The 25,423-nt window shown below is 44.9% G+C and overlaps 1 protein-coding gene across 3 annotated transcripts; it reads left to right on the top strand.

Annotated features, from left to right (window-relative positions):
- The first annotated feature begins 644 nt into the window (after window positions 1-644).
- On the top strand, window positions 645-25,414 carry CLTA (clathrin light chain A). 3 transcript variants are annotated; one of them, XM_054178473.1, is made up of 7 exons: window positions 646-973; window positions 16,606-16,643; window positions 19,903-20,020; window positions 21,004-21,115; window positions 22,627-22,680; window positions 23,880-23,915; window positions 24,946-25,413. In XM_054178473.1, exons 1-7 carry the CDS (start codon window positions 775-777, stop codon window positions 25,115-25,117), a joined length of 729 nt encoding a protein of 242 aa, XP_054034448.1. In that variant the 5' UTR covers window positions 646-774; the 3' UTR covers window positions 25,118-25,413. The 3 variants fall into 3 exon arrangements, with proteins under 3 accessions (XP_054034449.1, XP_054034448.1, XP_054034450.1); XM_054178474.1 differs by lacking the exon at window positions 23,880-23,915 and having other exon boundaries at window positions 645-973; window positions 24,946-25,414; XM_054178475.1 differs by lacking the exons at window positions 22,627-22,680; window positions 23,880-23,915.
- The last annotated feature ends 9 nt before the right edge of the window (window positions 25,415-25,423 follow it).

Below are 25,423 nucleotides of genomic sequence, written 5' to 3'. Positions count from 1 at the left end.
TCCTTTCAGGTATTTCTGTCATTATGGGTCAACACTTGGTACTTGGAATTAATTTATTATAGAGAAAACACACAAAAAAAAATCACAGCATAAAAAAGCTGGGTTTAGTGAGTTATTCTGTAGGTTCAGATTTGTCTTATAGATGCAGACGGATCCATACTGTATCAGCACTTGAATTAACAGTGGATCAGTATCTTATCTGCACTATGTCCGACAGGAGTGGCTGTACTTTGGCACGAAGCCATTTAACAGGGCGGTCTGTCAGAAATGCAACGGAGAGTGAGTTTCTGCCGCTGGTCGCTGCCTGACGTGTGAGAGCAGCGGCCCGCCGGTACGGAGCAAGCACGCAGGGCCGCGCAGGGCCGCGCAGCAGACCAGAGTCGACCGCAGACCCCGGCCTGGACACCAAGCAGCTGCCACCCGCTCCCGCTGGCAGGACGCCAGGTACCACCCAGCTGCTTCGCGCGCTACCTAATCTAGGGGCGGGACGTCCGGGCCCCCTCCCGCCAGCAACAGCACGACGCGCCCTGACGCCCCCGGTTACGCGACTCCAGACATGGCTTTTGGCGCTGATTGGCTGGAACGCAAGGCATCACGAGGGTGTTTCTGTTAGCCCCGCCTTCACCACTCGCTGATTGGCTATACTGCTAAGAGGTGCTCAACTCTCATTGGTATAGGTGTGGCGCTCTCCTGCTTCTCTTCCGTTCGTCTCCCTGCGTAGGCTAGGGAGGTGAAGTCGTTCGGTTCCTGGTGCATCCGCCGCATTTTGCTTCCATGGCCGACCTGGAGTTCTTTGGTGCTCAACAGCAGCCAACGGTCGCCGCCGATAATGGGGCGGTGGACGGAGCTGAGGAGGATCCTGCCGCCGCTTTCCTGGCGCAGCAGGAGAACGAAATCGCCGGCATCGAGAACGATGAAGGCTACAGCATCTTGGAGAGCGGCGAGGTGCCGGCGGCGTTGCAGGGTCCAGAAGGTATCAACTCGGGTACGCGCAAAGAAACGGCGGGCTCCGCTCCACCGTTCCTCCCGGTGGTGGGGACCCCTGCGGAGGGCGGCGCAGTGCGTGGCGAGTGGGGCGGCAAGGAGGTGCGGCATCGCAGCTTCCATTCTTTGGAGGCCCCGTGGCCCGGAGGGGGCGATGCCGGCAGGACCCTCGTCTCGGCTTTCGGCCCCGAGTACATGCCGCCGGTCAGCGGGACCGGGCTGTCAGAGGACGGTTTCAGGACTAGATCTGGGCCCTGCCGGAGTGCCATGTTAGTCGTCCTGTGTGTTCTCTGCTCTGTGTTAGTTATCTCCCTGCTCCCTCAGTGGGGTGGTATCTTTAGTTTGTATCGCTTGGAGACACCTGGGTGCCCAGGCTTGCCTAAGTATAGCCTTTTGAGAACAGTCCTGACTAACTCTTTAATCCAGGAGTTTACCTGAAGTGAGGGTCCACTGAAAGGGGGATAAGTCAATATGTTGTGTTCTGCTCTACGTTATTCTTTATTCAGAGGCAGTGATCTTGGTCTTAAAGTATACCCTGAGTTGAGCTAATGTTTAATTTTACTAAGCTTCTAGCCTTTGTTCTTGGTAACCTTTGTACTGAATGTGAGCACTCGCACCGTGGAACATATTGTTATGTTCAGAGGAGAGTGGTTACCCGTGTTGGAGCTAGAGCTGAAGCAGCTACTGAAAGGTTTAGGCTTTTTGACTGAAGTCTTAAGTGGAAAGGAGTAGTATATGTAGGATGATGCCGTACTTAATGGATGTTTCAACACTTAGAATACTTTGCTTGTACTTGTTGCTGGGTCCTTGGAGATGTGCGTGTGACATTCCTTTGTCACTTCAGGAAGATGCTACTCTTCTTCAGACTGAGTAGAATAACTTTGCTCCCCAGTTCACTGTTGGAATGTCTTTAGAATTAAGTCTTAATTGTGCAGTCTCTTTTCTGAAATCACTGCCATATCTTATGTATGAGGATACAGGTTCACAGCATTGCTTGAGCTGAAGCCCAACTGCTGCTACTAGCTGAAGCCCAACTGCTACTGCTGCTACTACTGAGTAATGGAGAATGGCTGCTTCCCTCAAGTTCAACTCATTCATGAAGTTCAAAACATGGACTACATACTTCCTGTAAAAAGGGGAGTTAGGGGAGTTACTTGCACAAACACTAGAGCATGAGGATAACTGTTACCAGAATACCATCTTGTTTTGATGTCAGCCATGACTTCTGTGTTCTAGGTATAGTGTAGAAACACATAGGGGAAAGTGCCCACTGTTACTTAAACCATGGACAACTGTGCTATGTTTGGAATGCAAAGATCATATATGGTATATTAAAGTAGATGTTTGTGAATTAATTTTTGTGGATAAAGTTCTAATGTTGACCTTTCTCACAAGGTGCTAGTACCAGCTAGAACCATACCTGTGATACGTGCATGCAGTGTGACTCTTACAGTGCGATTCTGTCAGAACATCAACTTGTTAAATACTTCTAGGTTAGCTTGATATGTAAAGGCAATTCTTACTCTGATGTTCAAGAGTGTTTTCTCAAGTCATGTAATTCACTTTTCCTCGAATGCAAAACTGTTATTGGAGAACTTTTTCTAGAAAGGCGATCATGAAATAATGTGTTAATGTGATCTATATGTCATGTTTTCTTGTATACACTGGAACTGCATTTATTCTCTGGCCTTTGTGTTAAATAGGCGTATTAGATTGTGCTTGTGGACTTTTGGTCCTGTTTTTAACAGAACATTAATTGGAGCCTGTAGTCATTCCCTCCTTGTTGAAAAGGAAGACTGCAGCAGTACAAAATATACTGGTGACAAATGATCTAATGACTTCTGTTGTCATTTATGGCTGAGATTTCTTATCAAACGTATGGCTGAACATGAGCCAGGGTGCTTGGGTAGCTAATCAGGCAAACAGAATCTTGGCCTGTATCAGCAATAGCATGGCCAGCAGGAACAGGGAAGTGATCGTGCCCCTGTTCTTGGCACCGATGAGGCTGCGCCTTGAATACTGTGTTCAGTTTTGTGCCCCTTGGTACAAGAAGGACCATGTCTTGAGAAGAGTAATGAAGCTGGTCTTCCAAGGAACAGCTGAGGGAGCTGGGGTTATTTTTCTGGAGAAGAGGAGGCTGAAGGGTGACCTCATCACTCACTATAACTACCTTTTCAATGAGGTTGTAGCAAGGTGGGTGTTGTCCTCTTCTTCCTAGTATCAAGTGATGGAATGTGAGGAAATGGCCTGAAGATGGTCAGGCATTGGAATAGGTTGCCCGAGGCAGTGGTGGAGTTACCATCCCTGGAGGTGTTCAGAAAGTGTGGAGACATTTTCACAGAATTCCAGGGGCTGAAAGGGACCTTGAAAGATCATCTAGTCCAACCCCCTTGCCAGATCTGGATCACCTACACCAGATTAGACAGGAATGCATCCAGGCAAGTTTTGAATATCTCCAGAGAGGGAGACTCCACAACCTCCCTGGGCAGCCTGTTCCAGTGTTCTGTCACCCTCGCAATTAAAATTTTTTTACTCATATTTATGTGAAATTTCCTATGCCTCAGCTTCCACCCATTGCCCCTTGCCCTGTCACTGGGCACCACCGAGAAGCACCTGGCTCCATCCTCTTGGGACTCACTGTTTACATATTTATAAACAGTGATGAGGCACCTCTCAGTCTCCTCTTCTCTAAGCTAAAAAGACCCAGCTCTCTCAGTCTCTCCTGGTATGGAAGATGTTCTGCTCCCTTAATCATCCTTGGACTCTTTCAAGTAGCCCACTGTCTTTCTTGAACTGAGGGGCCCAGAACTAGACACAATATTCCACATGTGGCCTCACCAGTGCAGAGTGGAGGGGGAGGAGAACCTCTCTTGACCTACTGGTCACACCCCTTCTAATTCACCCCAGAATGGCATTTGCCTTCTTGGCCACAAGAGCACATTGCTGGCTCATGGTCATCCTTCCATCCACCAGGACCCCCAGGTCCCTTTCACCTTCGCTGCTCTCCAGCAGGTCAGTCCCCAGCCTCTACTGGTGCATGGAGTTGTTCCTTCCCAGGTGTAAGACTCTACACTTGCTCTTGTTGAACTTATCAAATTTATCCAAATTTTTGCGCTTTGGGACATGGCTTAATGGCCAGGATGGTGCTAGGTCTTTTTCAAGTAAAACAATTATTTGATTCTATAATTTCCTTTTCAGTGGTAAATCATGTGTGTGTTTTACAGTCAAAATTTTCAGTTCTCTGCAATCTGATAGTACTAGGTCTTTGTGTTGCAGCAGCTCACTTGCTATGTCCTTTGAGCAGGAGAGACTGAGTTCAGGTTCAAGTGTGTGGCTTTTGGAGCTGTGTGTCAGTACAAAAACCTTGTGACAGCTTATGGAGTAGCTTGTGGAGAATTACATTCAAAGGCAATCAGTTTCATGTGTTAACATAGAAATGCAAGTTTAATGTAGGGTTTCTAGTCTCAAACATTGCCTTCACAGCTTCAGTCTGTCATTTTTATATGAACTTGAATGAATGCTACTTCAGATTCTGAAGAGACTCATGAGCCTGTCTGTCGGTGATGGAGACTGGAGTCAATATGGACGACCAATATGATCGAGTATTGTTCCTTTATTGTTCCAGTATTGTAGGACCATAATGTGACTGTAATACAGTAAAGTAAAGAAGGTAAAGTAAAGAAGGAAAGTGCATATTAATGGAACTTCTACAACTTATATAAACTCGGAGAGCATTGTTGGCATAGCTTCATTGGTTCCCACGAGTGACCACACATCGCACTATAATAGATTATTGGTCCAACTACTAATGACATGCGAGGTTGTTTGTGGCAATGCCAGCGACAAGCAGTGTGAGCAATCTGGCAGTGTAGGCCTGGAGCCTGACATGGTGGTAGGCCATGCTCAGCATAAGCGCAGAAGTGGCTAGCAGTGTAGCAAAACAGTGCTGTGCCTGCAGCATGTAACTAAAGAAGGATACTGGTAGCTATAAACATAGCAAGTTATCTTGGAACAACAGGACATGCACCTGCATCAACAGCCTCGCGTGTCATTAATATTTGGACCAATAATCTATACTCGTGCGATGTGTGGTCACTCGTGGGAACCAGTGAAGCTCTCCGAGTTTATATAAGTTGTAGAAGTTCCCCTGATAAGCACTTTACCTTTCCTTTCCCTTCTTCTTTGCTTTGCTTTACTGTGCTATACTCACTATGCTCGCACTACAGTCCTACAATACTGGAACTCGATCATATTGGTCAGCTGTATTGACTCCAGTCTCCATCGCGTTAGTTGTTGATGCAGGTGCGTGTCCTGTTATTCCAAGATAACTCTCTATGTTTACAGCTACCAGTGCCCTGCATACTGCAAGCACAGCACTGTGTTGCTACACTGCTAGCTACTTCGGCACTTACGCTGAGCATGGCCTACCACCATGTCAGGCTCTAGGCCTACACTGCCAGATTGCTCACACTGCTTGTCGCTGGCATTGCCACACCTCTCTAGCAATTTAGACACTTTAATTGCATTTGGTGGTTTGTCCATAAACCACATTTAATAGCCTTTCAGGAAGTGAATATCAACTTGCTTAAAAATGAATTAGGAAAGAATTGTTTCCTCCTGTTTCTCTAGTTAGCATCACAGAGTTAGTCGTTTGTGACTTTGATATTTTTTTTCCTTAATTGTTTGAACAGCCACTGTTCTGAGTTTCACTATGTAGTCAGTATCTTGAGGCTCCAGAGCGCAGCGAAGTAGCCCTGAGAAAGACACAGTAAAGGAATGGTATCTCTTTTAACTTGTATTTGCTGTTCCGTGGTGACATCACGTTGTTGTGAAGCTCATGGCAGAAAAGCCTACTTTTACTCTTTACAGAAAGCACTATTCCTGACTGGTTTGCCTTTGTTTTGTGCACAGGCCTGAGAATGAGTTATGACTAGTAAAATTATTTCTTCCTGATGTTCAGATAGCTATGGAAGAAAAAAAACTTCAGAGAAGATTGTTCTCTCTTTTTCTTTCTTGTCATCTTATGGAAGATAGGTAGGTGAAGGGGAAACACTATCTGTCCCCAAAGAGAATGGGAAACTAGGCCTCCAGTGGTGAAGTTACTTAACCTTGTTTCAGAGTATGTTAAACTTGGTTATGTTACTTTGTTGCTCAAGCTACGGCTACTAGTTCACTCAAAGTAACAATGAAAAAGTGGAGAACTTTCTGTTTAAAAGAGATGCTGAAAGTAGTTCATATGAATGTCAGTATAAGATTGTTTCTCCTGCATGAAGATGCTGTCTATAAAGATAGGAAGACCTCAGGAGAAACTAATTCTATGCATTAGGAGTAGTTCCTTGTGTTAGAAGGGCTGGGCTACCTTTTCCAAGTCTGGCTGCTGACTGTTCCGGTAGTTGCCATCTTTTGCATTGGAATAAGACTTCAGAGAAGCTAGTGTGTTGGTTGATTCTCCCTATTAACAAATGATAGGAAGAGAGGAAAGGGCCTCAAGCTGCCCTAGGGAGAGTTGGTATTGGGTATTAGAAGAAACTTCTTCATTGAAAGGAAGGAAACTTTCTTTTATGCTAAGTAGTACAAAGTGTGGTATTAATGCAAGCAGTTGCCTTCAGAGCAGTTGGTCATTGTTGTGATGACCCTGTTAAGCCATATGTTCACTTGCAGGACTGAAGTGACAACCTTGTTGTATTTATGTCTGAAGCCTTCCAGACTCTAAAAGCTGGCCAGCTGATTTGCTGTGTGGGAGTTCGTTGTTATTACCCTATCATCAGCTTGTGTTGCAGAATATTTGAACGTGCTCTTTGCAACAGTATGCTTAGAAATAAAGCTTTAAGTTTGGAAGCAAATGTCAAGGAATATCACAGTATCACCAAGGTTGGAAGAGACTTCACGGATCATTGAGTCCACCCTGTCACCACAGGCCTCATGACTAAACTATGGCACCAAGTGCCACATCCAATCCCCTCTTGAACACCTCCAGGGATGGTGACTCCACCACCTCCCTGGGCAGCACATTCCAATGGCTAACAGCTCTCTCTGTGAAGAACTTTCTCCTCACCTCAAGCCTAAACTTCCCTAAACTATGTCCTCTTGTTCTGGTGCTGGTTGCCTAGGAGAAGAGACCAACCCCCTCCTGGCTACAACCTCCCTTCAGGTAGTTGTAGGCAGCAATAAGGTCTCCCCTGAGCCTCCTCTTCTCCAGACTAAGCAATCCCAGCTTTCTCAGCCTCTCCTCATAGGGCTTGTGCTCAAGGCCTCTCCCCAGCCTTGTTGCCCTTCTCTGGACACGTTCAAGTGTCTCGATGTCCTTCTTAAACTGAGGGGCCCAGAACTGGACACAGTACTCAAGGTGTGGCCTAACCAGTGCTGAGAACAGGGACACAACGACTTCCCTGCTCCTGCTGACCACACTATTCTTGATGCAGGCCAGGATGCCATTGGCCTTCTTGGCCTCCTGGGCACACTGCTGGCTCATGTTCAGGTGGGTGTCAATCATCACCCCCAGGTCCCTCTCTGTTTGGCAGCTCTCCAGCCACTCTGACCCCAGCCTGTAGCTCTGCATGGGGATGTGGCCAAAGTGGAGTCACCATCATTGGAGGTGTTCAGGAGGAGACTTGATGGGGTGCTTGGTGCCATGGTTTAGTTGTTTAGGTGGGTTGGATTGGTTGATGGGTTGGACATGACAGTCTTGAAGGTCTCTTCCAACCTGGTTTTTATTATTATCCCTGGAGGTGTTCAAGAGGGGATTGGACGTGGCACTTGGTGCCATGGTCTAGTCATGAGGTCTGTGGCGACAGGTTGGACTTGGTGATCTTTGAGGTCTCTTCCAACTTTGGTGATACCCAGCACTTGGATTTGTTGAATGCCATCCCATTGGACTCTGCCCATTTGTCCAGCCTGTCGAGGTCCCTCTGCAGAGTGGTTCTGCCCTCTAACAGATCAACATCTGCTCCCAACTTGGTGTCATCTGCAAACTTGCTGATGATGGACTCAATCCCCTCATCCAGATCATCAATAAAGATATTGAACAGGATGGGGCCCAGTACTGATCCCTGGGGCACACCACTAGTGACTGACTGCCAGCTGGATGTGGCACCATTCACCACCTCTCTCTGGGCTCGGCCCTCCAGCCAGTTCCTAACCCAATGCAGTGTGCTCCCATCCAAGCTATGGGCTGACAGCTTGGCCAGGAGTTTGCTGTGGGGGAACAGTGTCAAAGGCCTTGCTAAAGTCCAGGTAGACTACATCCACAGCCTTCCCCACATCCAGGTGGGTCACCTGATCATAGAAGGAGATCAGGTTGGAGAGGCAGGACTTGCCCTTCCTAAATCCATGTCGTCTGGACCTGATCACTTGGCCATCTTTCAGGTGCACAGTGATTGCACTCAAGATGATCTTCTCCATCATTTTCCCTGGCACTGAGGTCAGGCTGACTGGCCTGTAATTTGCAGGTTCCTCCATCTGACCCTTCTTGTGGATGGGGACCACAATGGCCAGTTTCCAGTCATCTGGGACCTCTCTGGTGAGCCAGAACTGGTGGAAAATGACAGAGCACAGCTTGGCCAGCTCATTTGCCAGCTCTCTCAGCACCCTAGGGTGGATCCCATCCTGTCCCATGGAATTGTGAGTGTCCAAGTGGCTCAGCAGGTCCCAAAGTAATTCCTCATGGGTACTACACTGCTCCATGACCCCATCACCCAGCTCAGAAGGCCACTTGTCCTGAACTCCTCCTGCCTTACTGTTGTTAATTGAGGCAAAGAAGGTATTTAGAAAGGCAAAGAAGGTACTTAGCCTTTTCCTGATCTTTAGTTACAGTGTTACTATCCAGGTCCAGTAAGGCGTGGAGATTCTTCTTGCCCCTCTTTTAGCATTAATATATTTGTAAAAATGCTTTTTATTGTCTTTCACAGAGGTGTTCAGCTTCAGTTCCAACTGGGCCTTTGCCTCTCTAATTTTATTCCTACATAATCTAACCACTTCCTTGAACATACTTTGAGAAGCCTTCCCCTCCTTCCAAAGGTGATACAGCCTCTTTTTTTCCCTTAAATCCTCCAGGAGCTGCTTGCTCATCCAGGCCGGTCACCTTCCCCGCCGGCTCATCTTTCGGCACATGGGAACTACCAGTTCCTGTGCCTTCAAGAGCTCCTGTTTGAAGTAGGTCCAACCCTCCTGGACCCCTCAGTTCTTGAGGGTTGATACCTAGGGAATTTTACAAATAAGTTTCTTAAAGAGGCTGAAGTTTGCCCTCTGGAAGTCCAAGGTGAAGGTTCTGTTGGTGCTCCTCCCTATCTCCCTGCATATTGAAAACTTCACTATCTCGTGGTCACTGCACCCTAGGCAGCCTCCCACGATCACATCTCCCACCAGCCCTTCCCTACTGGGGAACAGCAGGTCAAGCAGAGCCTGTCCCCTGGTAGGCTCGCTTAACAGCTGCATCAGGAAGCAGTCCTCTATTCGCTCCAGGAATCTTCTGGACTGCCTCCTCTCTGCTAATTAAGTTCCCAGCAGATATCCGGCAGGTTGAAGTCACCCACGAGGACAAGATCTGATGATCTTGAGACAGCCTCCAGTTGCTTATAGAATAATTCGTCTGCCTCCTCATCCTGGTTGGGTGGTCTGTAACAGACTCCCACCAGGATGTCAGATTTGTTAGGCTGCCCCCTTATTTTAACCCACAGGCTCTCAATCCCTTTCATCCTCCACTTCAAGCTCTGTGGCATCGAGCGACTCCCTATTATACAGAGCCACCCCTCCTTCTCTTCTCCCTCACCTGTCTCTCCTAAAGAGCCTGTAACCCCTCAGTGTAGTACTCCAGTCACGTGTATTATCCCACCATGTTTCTGAAATGGTTACTATATCATAGTCTTCCTGGTGGACCAGGACTTCCAATTCCTCTTGTTTGTTACTCATACTGCATGCATTGGTGTACATGCACTTCAGCTGGGCTCTCGATTTCTCAGTTAACCCTAATTTGTTTCCTACTCTCTCCTCTCCAGAGAGACTGGTTTCCTGATCCACTCCCTTCAGACCTAGTTTAAAGCCCTCCTAATGAGCCCTGCCAACTCCAGTGCTAGTACCCTCTTGCCCTTTCTAGATAAATTCACCCCATATTGAACATTGCTCACTAGAATAGTTCTAAATGTGCAGTGTTAAGTTCATGAGCTTCAAGATGGAATACTGTGGTAGAATTGGATAAACTCTAAAACCATTTAAAAGCTCTCATTGTTCATAGCTGGTAAGAACATGATAACAGTAAATGTCTAGGGTTTTTCTTTGGGAAGCTGGATATGAAATTATATGTTCCTGTGGACAAAGAAATCTGATACACAGCTAGCATTGATAATTGATTACAAGTTACAAAAACTGTCAAGGAGATAGCTTTTCTAGACTTTATACTGAATTAATCAACACTGAGACTGGAAAGCTAAAATAGAGAATGTCTGACTGTTTTGTTGCAGTTATATTTGTATTACCATGGGACAGCATGCTGGTACAATGCTGTTTCCTCTTCTGCAGCTGCTCAGTCAGCATGCTGACTCTGCATCTTATTTACAAGTTCTAGGGAGATAAAAAAGGGTGGAAAGCTTGCTTTAATATTTTAATGTTTCTGACCTGGCTTCTCTATGGGAACACTTAGCTCTGTGCTGGTTAGTGGCCTGGCTTCTCTCTGGGAACACTTAGCTCTGTGCTGGTTAGTGGCTGTTCTATGAAGAAGTTGTTATGCTAAGGCAAAGACATGTGTTTTCTCAACTGCAGCCCTCAGGAATGATGTTGTTCCTTTCACCTCATCAGGCTACCAGCCTGGGTACTGAAGGTGTTAATCAATGGCTTTTGCTGTAACAGGATAATTTAAGCATATTATCACAGTTTGTGGAAGAATCTTCAAGACATGTTAGCCCTTTCACTTAGCTGGCAAGTCAATGCTTCCCAGGGAGTCTCATGAAACAACTTCCTTCCTTCTGGAGAAGGGAGTTGCAAAATTGTAGAATGCTTTAGGTTGGAAGAGACTTAGAAAGGTCATCTAGTCCAACCCTCTAAGCAGGAACATCTTTAACTAGACCAGGTACTTCAGAGCCACATCCAACCTGTCTGTAAATGTTTCCAGGGATGGAGGTTCTGCCACCTCTCTGGGAGCCTGTTGCAGAGTTTCACCACTTTCACTGTGAAAAAAATTGTTCTCTGTTCCAACAGGTTCACGTCCTAATTGTGCTGATGGCTCCAGAGCTGGATGCAGATCTTTAGGTGAGGTCTTGCCAGAGTAGAGTTGCCTCCCTTTTTTTTTATGCAGCCCAAGATGTGATTTGCCTTCTGGGCTATAAGTGCATATTGCTGGCTTGTCATCTACCCAATTCATTATCCACTGAGGAGTCCACCCTTCAAATCTTTGTTTCTCTAGTTCAGAGAGAAGGATTTTGGGGGATGACTGTGTCCAGATAGATGATGTCCATAGATCTTCCCATCATAGCATTGTATCATAGAAGGCCACTAGGTTGATGAAGCAGGACTTGACCGTAATAAAGCCATACTGTCTTATCTTGAACCACATCCTCCATATGCCTTAGCATAGCTTCTAGGAGGTTCTATTCCATGGTTGTTCTGGGCACAGCTGAGGCTGACAGGTTGTTAGTTCCCAGGATCCTCCATTGTACTTGCAACTGGAAGGAGGGAAGAAAAAATAACTTGTGCCCCAGATGCCCTCACTAGCTGTGCCAAGGCCCTGAAGTCTCTTTTGATTGCTCTTGGACTGTAGTTTGCAATTTTCTTCCCTCCTACATGGACGATCAGTGATAAGTAATAGTCTGAAGTCTGTACCAAGCTAGGAGGCTGCTTCTTAACTTTTCAACTTTCTCTTGTATCTCTGCCACAGGCTGAGGAGATGTCTACTTGTTCACAAAGCACACACCAGTTTTCACTTGCCATCTGATACCAGTGTCAGGCTCTGATACTCTCTGTAGCCTGTGACTTGGTGGTGATGCCATAAAATTCCATCTGTGTATTTTCATGGGAGCCTCTGTATGGGTTGCCAGATCCATTCTGGTGAGCAGGTGGAAACCATAGCTAAGCTCCTTCTCAGAGAGTGATGACCACCAAATGAACTCACCTCTTGATCTGGCAGAGCTTGAGCACCCTTCCAGTGTGCCCTTCCACATGATCTGCCATGCAAACTGCCTCACTGTGCTCTGGCTGAGAGGCCATACTCTGCTTGTCCACTCTATGTGCAGTGATTAATGCAGAACTGCATATCATAGAATGATTTAGGTATCAAGGAACCTTAAGGATCATCTACTCCAACACAGTATCACAGTAACTAAGGTTGGAAGAGACCCCAAGGATCATCAAGTCCTGCCATAGGAAGGAATGCCTCTCAACTGGACTCAGCTGCTCAAAGCTTCACCCAACCTGGCCTAGAACACCGCCAGGGAGGAGGCAACCACAACCTCCCTGGACAGCCTATTTCAGAGTCCTATCATCCTCATACTGAAGAACTACTTCCTAAGATCCAGCCTAAATCTACTCTCCCTTAGCATAAAAACATTTCCCTTTGTCCTGTAACTACACACCCTTATGAAAAGTCTGTCTTCGGCCTTCCTGTAGGATCCTTTCAGGTATTGGAAGGCAGCTCTGAGGTCTCTCCAGAATCTTCTCTTCTCTAGGCTGAGCAATTCCTTGTGCAGCAGAAACCATAGTTAAAGGCTTGCCTCTCTTGGCTGTAGTAGCAACAAACAAGGACTCCACAGTTTGATTGTATGAACATGTGAATTGTTCTTTGCTCTTCTAAGACAGGCAGAGCAGGCAGATGACTTATTCAAGCTGTTAATGTCAGTATGAGTTATGAACTCTCTTAGCTCTAATTCTAGCCTTGTCAAAACAAGGTGAACAGCTGCAGCATGTATCTCTAGTGCAGATGGGCTTAGGCTGAAGGACGGCTAAGTGTAGGTGTGTTTTCTTTGTGGGCTTTAGTCTTCATAAACCTATTTAGTAGAAATGTTAGTTGTACCTGCCCAATTCAGTGTATGTGCAGTGATCTCTAAAAACCTGGTTTGAAGGTTTTTACATCGATTGATGTCAGGTGTGAAGCAGACTGATGCTGTTAAATTCATGTGCCTCTCAAACTGATTCTTTTTGGCTCCTGTAACTTGCAAAGGAGTGGCAGTCAGATAAAGCAGCTACCATGTTTCAGATGTAGGACTCTAATAATAAGATACTAGGCTCTCATAACTAAAAAGCTGCTGGGCGGGTGTTTTTTTTTGTTTTTTTTTTTTGGTGTTTGTGTTTTTTTTTTTTTTTGTAACTTCAGTCCTTGAGTCTCCTTACTGAAGTTAGTGACTATGTTCTTGGAGACTAATATCTTCAAGCTTAAGCACCACATCTAAACTGATGACTTTACAATCCTCTACCTAATACAGTTCATGCTGCTATTCAGGGCTCAGGGATAAGGACTTAATAATACTTCCCTCACTCCCTGGTAATGGAGCACAAAGAGCTTCCTGTATGCCATTAAGAATACTAGCATGAAACTGGGAGATATATATATATACAAATAAATAGAGAATCCATGTGGAGCTCCATAATGCTCTTAGTTGAAGTTGCTATCTTATTTAAGAGGGTCATGCAAAATGAAGTGATTTTTTTGCTTGCTATTCAGCCTCTTGATATGATCTTAATGCTTTTATAAATGTATTAATGGCAAGAGAAGGGGTAAGGACAACCTTCACTCCTTAGTGGACATGGAGAGGAATACTGTAACTAAAGATGAGGAAAAGGCAGAGGTACTTAACATCACCTTTGCCTCAAGTTTTAATAGCAGGACGGGTTGTCTTCTGGATAACTGGCCTCCTGAGCTGGCCGATGGAGTCAGGGAACAGTGTAGTTCCCCTGTAATCCAGGAGGAAGTAGTTAGAGACATGCTCAGCCACTTGGATCCCCACAATTCCATGGGACTGGATGGGATCCGTCCTAGGGTGCTGAGGGAGCTGGCAGATGAGCTGGCCAAGCCACTCTCCATCATTTTTCAGCAGTCCTGGCTCACTGGAGAGGTCCCAGAAGACTGGAAGCTGGCCAATGTGATGCCCATCCACAAGAAGGGTTGGAAGGAGGAGCCAGGGAATTACAGACCTGTCAGCCTGATCTCAGTGCCAGGCAAGATTATGGAACAGGTCATCTTGAGTGCAATCACACAGCACTTACAGGATGGCCAAGGGATCAGGCCCAGCCAGCATGGATTCAGGAAGGGCAAGTCCTGCCTCTCCAACCTGATCTCCTTCTATGATCAGGTGACCCATCTGGATGTAGGGAAGGCTGTGGATGTAGTCTACCTGGACTTTAGCAAGGCCTTTGACACTGTTTCCCCACAGCAAACTCCTGACCAAGCTGTCAGCCCATGGCTTGGACAGCAGCACTCTGTGGTGGGTTAGGAACTGGCTGGAGGGCCGAGCCCAGAGAGTGGTGGTGAATGGTGCCACATCCAGCTGGCGGCCAGTCACCAGTGGTGTGCCCCAGGGATCAGTGCTGAGCCCCATCCTGTTCAATATCTTTATTGATGATCTGGATGAGGGGATTGAGTCCCTCATCAGTAAATCTGCAGATGACACCAAGTTGGGGGCAGGTGTTGGTCTGTTAGAGGGTTGGAGAGCTCTGCAGAGGGACCTTGACAGGCTGGACAGATGGGCAGAGTCCAAAGGCATGAGATTGAACACATCCAAGTGCCGGGTTCTACACATTGGCCACAACAACCCCATGCAGAGCTACAGGCTGGGGTCAGAGTGGCTGGAGAGCTGGCAAACAGAAAGGGACCTGGGGGTACTGGTTGATAGTAGGCTGAACATGAGCCAGCAATGTGCCCAGGTGGCCAAGAAGGCCAATGGCATCCTGGCCTGCATCAAGAATAGTGTAGCCAGCAGGAGCAGGGAGGTCATTGTGCCCCTGTATGCTGCACTGGTTAGGCCACACCTTGAGTCTCCAGTTCTGGGTCCCTCAGTTTAGGAAAGATAAGTTGCTGGAAGGTGTCCAGAGAAGGGCAACGAAGCCTGGTGAGGGGTTTGGAGCACAAGCCCTATGAGGAGAGGCTGAGCTGGGGTTGCTTAGCCTGGGGAAGAGGAGGCTCGAGGGAGACCTTATTGCTGTCTACAACTACCTGAAGGGAGGTTGTAGCCAGGTGGGGGTTGGTCTCTTCTCCCAGGCAATCAGCACCAGAACAAGAGGACACAGTCTCAAGCTGCACCAGGGGAGGTTTAGGCTGGATGTTTGGATGAAGTTCTTCATAGAGTGATTGGTCATTGGAATGGGCTGCCCAGGGAGGTGGTGGAGTCACCATCACTGGAGGTGTTTAGGAAGAGACTGGATGGGGTGCTTGGTGCCATGGTTTAGTTGATTAGATAGTGTTGGATGATAGGTTGGACTTGATGATCCTAAAAGTCTTTTCCAACGTGGTTAGTTCTGTATTCTGTATCTCTTCTGTCTCCGAAGAACATCTTAATGTGGTGGAAACAATTCTGCATGATATGTTTATCCATGATAGTATTATGGGTAAGACAAAAGTAATATCATGACTTGTTATACCACAGAGACAGATGTTATATAGTGCTGTTCCAGAGAGATGCCTTGTTGAGATTTAGCAGTTCTTGAAAATTGTGGGGTTTTGCATAGTCTGGAGATTTGAATAGTTTCACAAATTCAAGTGATGTATGTTCTCTCTCTCTGTTTTAATAAGATGAAATTTGAGGATTTGGTGTGAAAGATTTTTAAGTGATCTTTTCGCTGATACTCTGCTGCTAGTGTCAGATAACTTTCTGCTGTAGCATTAGTCTGTCAGACATGTCATCACAGAAGGTAGCAGAAAGGTGACTTTGCTAGGAATGTCAGCTGCATTTTCTGAGCAGATTAGAATTAGGAGGTAATTAAACTAGGATAAGAACTGCAAAGTGTTGGCTGCAGGATTGTTAATGTTCCAGGTGGAGACTAAAATAGTGAGAATCACACTTCTTACCTTCTGAACAGTTGTCTTTAAGACAGGGAGGAGAAAGTGGGAGTAAACTTAGGAAAATTTCCAGCAGCTTCTCAGCAGTATCATCTTTGCTGTTTATGTAGTCTAAAGCATGATCTCATGATGAAGAAACCAGGACAAGAGCAACCAGCACCAGAACAAGAGGACACAGTCTCAAGCTGTGCCAGGGAAGTTTAGGCTGGAGGTGAGGAGAAAGTTCTTCACCGAGCGAGTCATTCATCATTGGAATGGGCTGCCCAGGGAGGTGGTGGAGTCGCCATCCCTGGAGGTGTTCAAGAGGGGATTGGACGTGGCACTTGGAGCCATGGTCTAGTCATGAGGTCTGTGGTGACAGGTTGGACTCAATGATCTTTGAGGTCTCTTCCAACCTTAGTGATACTGTGGTACTGTGTGGTACCTCATATTCCTGTTTCTGCAGAATAATGGTTTAATTTGTTTCTTATGCCTGTCTGGAAAAGTGTAAAGATAGGACGTGACCACCCAGGCTATCAAGTGACACTCACTTGCCTAACTCCCACATTAGATACTCTAGTAAAGCTTTACATACAAGTTACTGAAATCAGTAAATCTGGCTGTTCTGTCTTTTCTCAAATGGCTAAACTACAGTCACTACTTTACAGGTGCTGTTGATGGAGTGGTTAATGGAGATGTCTATCAGGTAAGATAGAAGTATTCTGTGCTTAGAATGTGCTCTTCTTAGAACTTTACCTTAATCTAGACTAACAATTTCTTGTCTTTAATGTATTTTTATCTCATCTCTGAAGGTTTTCTCTTCTAACAGCTCATCTTATAAAGGTATTAATGCTCTTAATTGTCTCTCCCCTGAATGCAGAGGCAGCAGTCCATTTTGAATTGTGGCATAAGCAGACTAACAGGCTCTGTGGTACGACTTAACGTCGACTTACCACTGGCTAATAAGCTGAAAGCATGCTCTGACTACCTTGTTCAAAGCAAAATTTTCTCACGTGCTTGTTCTTTAAGAATAATTAAAATATTTCTAATTGTCTTACCAGGATCAGTATTACAAGGAGCTGACAAAACATTGCATGTTTCTCAGTGACATAAAATTGAGCTGCTGACTAAACAGCTCAATTATAGTATGGAAACATGTTAGCTAGCCATAACAATGACAAGAGGAGCAGATGCTTGCTTGACTCCAATACAGTGGCAGGGAGGAATGAGGCATTCTAAAGCAATCACTGCTGTAACTGAATTAGACAACAATTTGGCTAAGGCATTCTCATTGCAGCCCTGACTTGAGTGCTGGAGAAGGGGGAAGTACATGTGCTACCTCTCCATAGGGTTTTAAGTGAACACTGAGCTTATTGGAGAGACAGCTTTCACTGCTATTAGCATTGGTATATCCTCACCATTGCCATGAGATTGATGGGAAAACTATCTCACTGGCCTTTCATGCTTCCTTAAATATACAGAAGGTAGATGAAATGCCTTGATTTCATACTTGCAGTTCTAAGTGACTAGCTTTTTTTTTTCAATAGAGCATCCTCTTACCGAGGAAAACCAGGGTGTTTTGGATTGAACATGAAGCCTAGTGGTGTTCCACTAGCATAGATCCTTCTTTTAGCATTATTTCTTGATTGAGGACTACAGGAGGTCCAAAAAGAGGCATTTGCTGCAGCCTATCAGGAGTGGGATTTCTTAGGTTTGTTAAGAGAAGGGTGAACCAACAAAAGTTGTGGGGCTTGAAGTGCCCTCTTTTGCAAATAGATGGTACTCATTAGCTTTGCAAATCTGACATTAGTGGTGTCAAAGGTTAGAGGTAGGCTGGCCAGTAAATGTCTGGCAGACACTCTCTATTAACCCCTCTTCCTTCCTAAGGGGGAAAAGAAAGGGAATAAAGGAGAGAGACTTACAAACTGGAAGACTAAAGCTAGTTTAATAAAAATACTAATAAAGTGTAACGTACACAAAACCAATACTGAACCCAGCCTCCCTGATGGCAGTTATATCACTGTCACTGCTGATGCTGTGGGCAGATGTTGGTTCACAGACTGGATTCAGTGTCAGATGGAAACTAGATTCTGGAGCTGGATTTTTCAGCTGGATTCAGGAACTCATGGACTGGGATCAAAGGCAGAATGAAGATGGCTGCTGAGGAAAAGAAACTTGACCCTTGTGGTCCCTCAGCTTTATAATGTGTATGGCATAGAGTATGTAGCTGGTCTGTTTAGGGTCCTCTGTCCTGTCCACTCCTCCCTGCAGCTGTGGCCTTTAATTCTGCATCCCTCAATGTTGTACACAAGATTGATCAGTGTCCTTGGCCTGTGTACCATTCCTTGATACTAACTAGAAGCATTGAGTATTATCACAACTAGAGGCAGACACTGTGCAAAAATATGCTGTTAATTTCAGAAAGTGCAGTTACTTACAAAAGCTGAAAAGTAAAATTTCTGGATAGAATTAGTTATGTTCTAACTCAAACCAGGACAAATGGTAATTCTGCTGATTGTCAGTCTTTGAGCTATTGTATAGCAAAAAGTATGCTGGTACACTGTCTTGATCCTTTAGTGTTCAAATGTCTCTTGTATTCTAAGCTGCATAGAGCAATCAAATTCTGTAATGTCTCTTAAAAGACATTGTGCTTTAGAGGATCACAGAATGGTAGGGGTTGGCAGGCACCTGTAAAAACCATCTAGTCCAATCCCCCTGCTAGAGCAGCATCACCTAGAGTAAATCACACAGGGACATGTCCAGGGGGGGTTTGAATGCCTCCAGTGCTCTGCTGCCCTCAAGGAGAAGAATTTTATGTGGAACCTTCTGTGTTCCAGTTTGTGCCCATTGCTCTTGTCCTGTCACTGGGCACTGCTGAGAAGGGCTCTCACCCTTCAGATATTTATAAACCTTAATGAGATTCCCGCTCAGTCTTGTCTTCTCCAGGCTCAACAGACTCAACTCTCTCAGCTTTCCCTCATAAGGGTCCAGTCCCCTAATCATATTAGTGGCTCCCTGATGGACTCTTTCCAGTAGTTCCTTGCCCTTGAGCTGGGGAGCCCAGAACTGGAAACAGTATTTCAGATAAGGCTTCATCAGGATGGAGCAGAGGGGAAGAACCTCCCTCAACCTGCTGGCCACATTGTCCTTAATACACCATGAGGTGCCATTTGCCTTCCTGACCACAAGAGCAGACTGCTAACACATGGTTAACTTGTTGTCCACCAGGGCTCCCAGTTCCTTGTTTGCAGAGCTGCTTTCCATCAGGTCATCCCATAGCCTGTACTGATGCATGGGATTGTTCTTCCCCAGATGCGTTACTCTACACTTGCCCATGTTAAATTCCATTAAGTTTCTCCTTACCCAACTCTCCAGCCTGTCAAGTCTTGTGGAATAGTGGCAAAGCCTTCTGGCATCTTGGCCACTCCTCCCAGTTTTGCATCTCTTTACTCAGATCATTGATGACTGTGTTGAACCTGACTGGAAGCAGTACTGATCCTGTGGGAATACTACTTCATATCAGTTAAGTTTGGAAATGTCTCTGAAGTTTTCAGATAAGTTATAGAGAACATTTTAAACTTCTATGCACAAGTCTATTGGGGGGGAAAAAAAAACACTTTCTAGCAGATATTTAAGGTGGAATTAACTGGAGGATCTCTAGGTCTACAGCTGCATAGTGACATGCTAGGCTTTCTTCTGATTTCTTCAGGTGTAGACCTTTGGCACAGTTTGATTCCCAGTCAGCTTGTATTTGTGTTTGATCTGTAATTGCTGGAGTCAGCCCTCCTTCAACCCTGTGGTGATCTGTGGCAAGATGTTTTTCATGTTAATGGTGGAGATTGTTTGATGTCAGATGAATGTATTATGGCTCTGTTCAAACAGCATCTAATTTTATGTAGTTTGTGGACAGTTATCTGAAATATTGTTGTCACTTATAAATTATATTACTATTCCTTCCCCTTAAGGAGAGTAATGGTCCAACAGACACCTATGCTGCCATATCCCAAGTAGATCGACTGCAGTCAGAACCAGAGAGTATTCGTAAGTGGAGAGAGGAGCAAAAGGATCGTCTGGAGCAACTTGGTAAGGAGGGTGTTTGTTTCAGTAGCCTTGCTTGTGAGTGAAGTACTGGCACCTTCTTAAGCAGCACTATTGTCAGCGGTGGCTCCTGGCTCTTGAGAATCTAAAATTCTTCTTGAGCTTGAGCAGTGAGGGTGGGTGAATATTCCAGTGAGCAGAGTTTATGCTGGTGGAGGAGACAACAGTAAATGGTTCTCTGAACCTTAAGAATACTCATGTGGCCTAGCCTTTGCTTTCAAATAAGAGAGCAGAAAGTGAACAGCTCTTTGTCAGCAGAGAAGGGATTAAATACTGCAGCCATTAGCACTTTTTTTTTAAAGGATAAAGATTGCTCATTTGGTAATTGCTGAGGCCATCTGTCACATGGATCTTAACCTAATAGCTAGGTTAAGTAGCAGACTAGTAACTAAACTAAATAAAGCTATCAAATGCAGTGATACCTTCCTATGGACAGCTTCTAAAAGCCTACAGACTTGTATGTTTTCCATTTACATTAGTGAGCAGGCTTTGCTTGAAATTGTTAGGACAACCTTTTGCACAATGTGATTCCTCATAGACCTGAGCCTGTTGCTCCTCTTCTGGGCTAGTTACAGCAGACGAGCTTGTCCTCAACTGTTGGGTGCAAAAGCATGACGACTGCCAGGCTCCTTGACTGTATCTAAGCACAGAGACTTTACCTTTAGCACTAGCCTAGCAAGGTGACTCTTTCCATTTTTGAACAGTTTCCAGTCCAACACATGTGCTGAATCTGTAGTAGGCTACGAATTTCTATCCTAAAGTGAAGCAGACTCTTGCAGTTTTGCAGTGCAGGCATTCAGTTTAGCTAATGCTCTGAATCTTACGGTATTTGGAGTTCTTATGCCTAAATAAGGAAGTCTCCTAACCCATATCTGAGCAACTGTCTGCACTAGAGTGCCATCAGCTGAAATGGTAGCACAGTCTGATTGGAACAAACATGACTGAGAAACCAATTCTTAAATCTTCAGATGCAAACTCACGAAAGCAGGAAGCAGAATGGAAAGAGAAAGCAATAAAGGAATTGGAAGAGTGGTATGCAAGGCAAGATGAAAATCTTCAGAAAACAAAAGCCAGCAACAGGTAAGGTTTCTCCAGCCATCTGGATATGAAATTAATGTGTGAGAGGGGTTAGTATGTTACTAGTGTGTCCTAAGGCACTAGTTCTTCAGATCATTAAACTAAACTCTCCTACTCAGAAGTGATTCTCTAGTGGTAGACTGGTGTTTTAATTTTTCTTAGAATCTAAATTAAATGCCCAAGAGTAGCGAGAGAAAGCATTAGATAACAAGCCAGAATTATTGATGATTCCTTATGACATAAATGTTGAACATGGCCAGGAAAAGTGTTAGTCTACCTACCTCTTTGCATGCTTCTAGCTGCATAGGTATTCTGTGACTCTAATTACCTCCCTTGAGACTTGCAAATTTACTTGATAGGTTCAGAAGCATGAAAGTGGCCTTCTATTTAGTCTTTGCTACAAGTTATTTCATTGGATATCTTAAAACTTTTAGCCACGTCTTTTAGAAGTGTTTGAGAGATAACCTGACCTACTTCTTCCAGAGAAGTATTAAATGTTGACTGTGTCTGTACTGGATTTGAATTTTCTAATTATGGGCCCATAGGGCAGAAATTCATGACTTGGCTGCTAGTCTAGTAAGCTCTTACACCTCTTAGAGATTCCCCATGGAATTTTGACTTCAAGCTACAGTGAGGTAAATGTGGTAAGTACTGACTTACCACTTAGATCTCTACTTCTGACCTAGGATTGCCAGTACCATCCTGTCCAGGTAATCATCAGGGCTGCTTTATCCTTTAGGAACTCATAGACTTGAATTTTGAAACAAGATTTTTCATATCAACATGGCTATCAGGTTTCTCTTGATTAAGTAGAGTCCTAGGTAGGCTCTAATTCTCAGAATCTAGATCCAGTGTCCAAGAATAGCAAAAGAAAGCATTAGATAGTGAACTAGAATTACTGGAGATCCCTTAAGACACAAAGTTTGAATGTGGAGTCCTATGGAGACTCTGCCTCTTACTACAAGAAGAGAGGAGGCCTGCACAAACCGTAATTATGGTTTTAACACTTCTGTTCACTGAGGTACAGTCTTTTGGCTGGGCCAAGAAAGGGAAACAAGACTGTCAGTCTTCTAGATGGTAGCTAGAACTCACGATACCCTCACAGCTTTATTATGGCCAGTATTGGAATGCAGGATGTGCATTCAGGAGCAAGGTCCCCTGAACACATGTTGTGCAGGAGGAGTGTTCGGCACTCTCATCAGCCTGGTGAGATCTCTCTCCTAATGTTAGTTTTTGTCTGTTGGAAGTAGCCTAATGCTAACACTGGTACTCTAGTCTCAAAGTAACTAGTCTCAACTTCAAGGAAGTAGCTGAGCTTTTTTTGTGTAGACCCTCTGAGTCAGTGACTTAATTGATACATTCCATGTGGTAGTTGCTTTCCTGTTACAGTAAGTCTAGGGTGACAGAAGATTAACATGCTAGTTAAAACTGCCTTTGGCTGTGTTCTGCACTTCTCATCCTTATCTCTTTTTTCCTGCCTGCTTGCCTGCCTGTTGGGACTACTTGCTACCTAGGGTGGCAGATGAAGCTTTCTACAAACAACCCTTCGCTGACGTGATTGGTTATGTGTATGTTGCTTAACTACTAACTCTGTTTGCTAGTCATCTAGGTGATGAGGAGGCTGAATGTCTGAAGGTGGCTTCTGACTATTTCAGGGCAGTATAAGCTAATATAAGTAAATAGCCATTACTTGTACTGATCCTGATCTGTGGTATTAAGTGTAGTGTTCCTGTAAGGATTGCACACACCGCATAACATCCAGCACTTTCAAATTAAGCCATGTAGTATATACATACCGCTGGAATTTTGGTGATGACCTCAGCAGTCTTTAGAAGCAGGAGGTTTACAGTTGTTTCCAGGCCAGCAAACAGGGCTTATCAAGATGTTTTCCTGGATATACAGGTTTGTGCCTGCAGTCTTGCAGCGGTGCTGTGTTTAGTCCTAGTCATTTCCACAGAGAAATACAATGTATAGCTCTGCATTCTCTGCTGCTATTCTGTGCTCAGTTGCCTGTATGGTCAGCAAAATGCTGAAGCAAAGCTTGCATGTGAGCTCCACAAGCCAAGGAAGGTAGAAAGCATTCCTCTACCATAAATCAGGGCTTGGATGCTAGTAGAAAACAAAGGAAAAGTACAAGAAAGTACTATAGGAAAATCAGTGTTGGCTGCTGGGAGCACATTCAGGTGCAGCTCTGTGCGGGTATTCTGCCAGCCTAATGGATCAGGGAGAATACAGCCATGATTTCTAAGCCCCTATGAGTGTGCTAGCTTCCATGGGGTGAAAGAATTGCTCTATTCATTGGCTTGCTCATGTATTTTAATTTCTTCCCTTAATTTCTAGATTTGAATTGAAAGATGGCCATGTCACAGATTCTAAGGTGACACTTTTAGAAGGTGCATTGGTGAGCCATGGTATGGCTTTGAGTGCATTAGTATTGAAGGTCTGGTGTGGAATTGATTACCTAACTAGGTGGATGTAAACCAAGACTTGTGAAATGCTGGATTTACAGGTGGTGTTTGACTTCTCTGATGATGTCACCTGGAGTTGATTTTGATAGATTTTTCCAGTAAACCCCCTATTTTCATATGTCTAATGCAAATGTGCAGTCTAAGTGCTGCAGAACAAAATCGGCAGCCTGTTTCCTGAATGTGGGCTAAGCTACTAGTGCATGCTCAGCCAGCTGTTCATCTGCATTAAACTCATTCTCATTTTCTGTATCTAACTTAAACTTTCTCTCCTTGTTTCTTTTCTTCTCTTCACCTTTAAGCACAAACATAAATCATCCTTGCTACAGCCTAGAACAGTTAAGTAAAAAAATCTTCACTGTCCCCTAAGTGTCATGTCACATAAAGTAGCAGTGTTGTAGTGACCCTTGTCTTCAGTGATGTCTGTAACCTTATCATCCCTGTGAACAGTGCTTAACCCTCATGGGAGAGTCATCTTCACTGCTTTTTTTGTACTGCTTGTTGGAGTAGATGGATTTGGTTTGATCTCTTGATGCTTACTGTTTTTGCACTCAGGCAGCTACCAGGGCCCCACAGTTCACGTAAACCAGATGCTGGAGCGTTATCCCTGCATTGAGATGATGCTGTTGGCAGCATAGCAATACCAAAAGCGTGCAGCTGGGAAACCGCTGGTACTCACCTGTACATAAAGTACAAAGCCTCCTGTGGCAGAGTCTCCTTAGGGTGGAAGCAGGGAAAATGTGTTTGTCCTGTGAACTGGCCTCAAGTCATCCCCAATACTTTAGTCTGTAACACCCACAGGCATGTGATTTATGACTTCAAATTCCTTTTGATTCATGCTGCTTCACTGCAGCATTGGCAACCATTGGGAGATTGTTTTATGATGGCCTGTAGGCCTTGGAGCTTATGGAAATCCTCAGATGGAATCTGGTTTAAGACGTGCTTGCAGGGACTTGTAAATTTCCCGTTGAAAAGTGTCCTGTATAAGCCATCAAGTGGCATAGGCTTAACTAGTTAAGATTTGACATTTTATTTATGAAGAAATGCCTCAAGTAAGAGTGCCTTACTTCTAGGCAGTTTGTGTGGTGACTCCTTAAGCAAAGACTCAATAACTGTTCTTAAAACCAAACACCTGTATTCCAACATTTTACACAGCAATCCTCTGCACTGCTTGTGCATAGCATACTACTTCAACCTACTTTCATCTCCAGGGCTGGGGCAGTGGGAGCTTAAGTAGCCATAATGTCCACAAGCAGCTGTCAGGTCACATCTCTTATGAAACACGCTGAAAGAAAACTACATCCTGTAAGAAGGAGAGAGTGCCTTATATGTTGGGCATTAACACAAGGTGCCTTGCATTGCTTTTAGGGCAGCTGAAGAAGCCTTTGTGAATGATGCAGAAGACGTTTTTCCGGGCACTGAGTGGGAACGTGTGGCTCAGCTCTGTGACTTTAATCCCAAGTCTAGTAAGCAGGCAAAAGATGTGTCCCGCATGCGTTCAGTCCTCATCTCACTCAAGCAGGCTCCGCTGGTCCGCTGAAGGAGAGCACAATGGAAACATTATAAATGCAATATTTTAACCTTATTCAGAGAAGCTGTGTTTGCTGTAATTGGATTAATTGTTTCAATGTTTTGGGTTTTTTTTGGACCAAACCTCATGATGTATCTAGAGCTGATTGTTGTTTGATTGCATGTTCTTCCTCATGTTTCCTTTCTGTGTTTGAAATGGGGGAATCTCCAGAACTGTAGTCTCTGTGCTGTTGTGCACTGAGATGTTACTCCCCACATTACTGATATTAAAGATTTGTTAAACAGCAAAATGTGTTGATTTTGGATGAATTAAGCC

Source organism: Dryobates pubescens, chromosome Z (assembly GCF_014839835.1).
Source record: "Dryobates pubescens isolate bDryPub1 chromosome Z, bDryPub1.pri, whole genome shotgun sequence".
In the NCBI taxonomy this organism is placed as follows: Eukaryota; Metazoa; Chordata; class Aves; order Piciformes; family Picidae; genus Dryobates; species Dryobates pubescens.
This window is presented reverse-complemented; position numbering and strand designations above follow the sequence as displayed.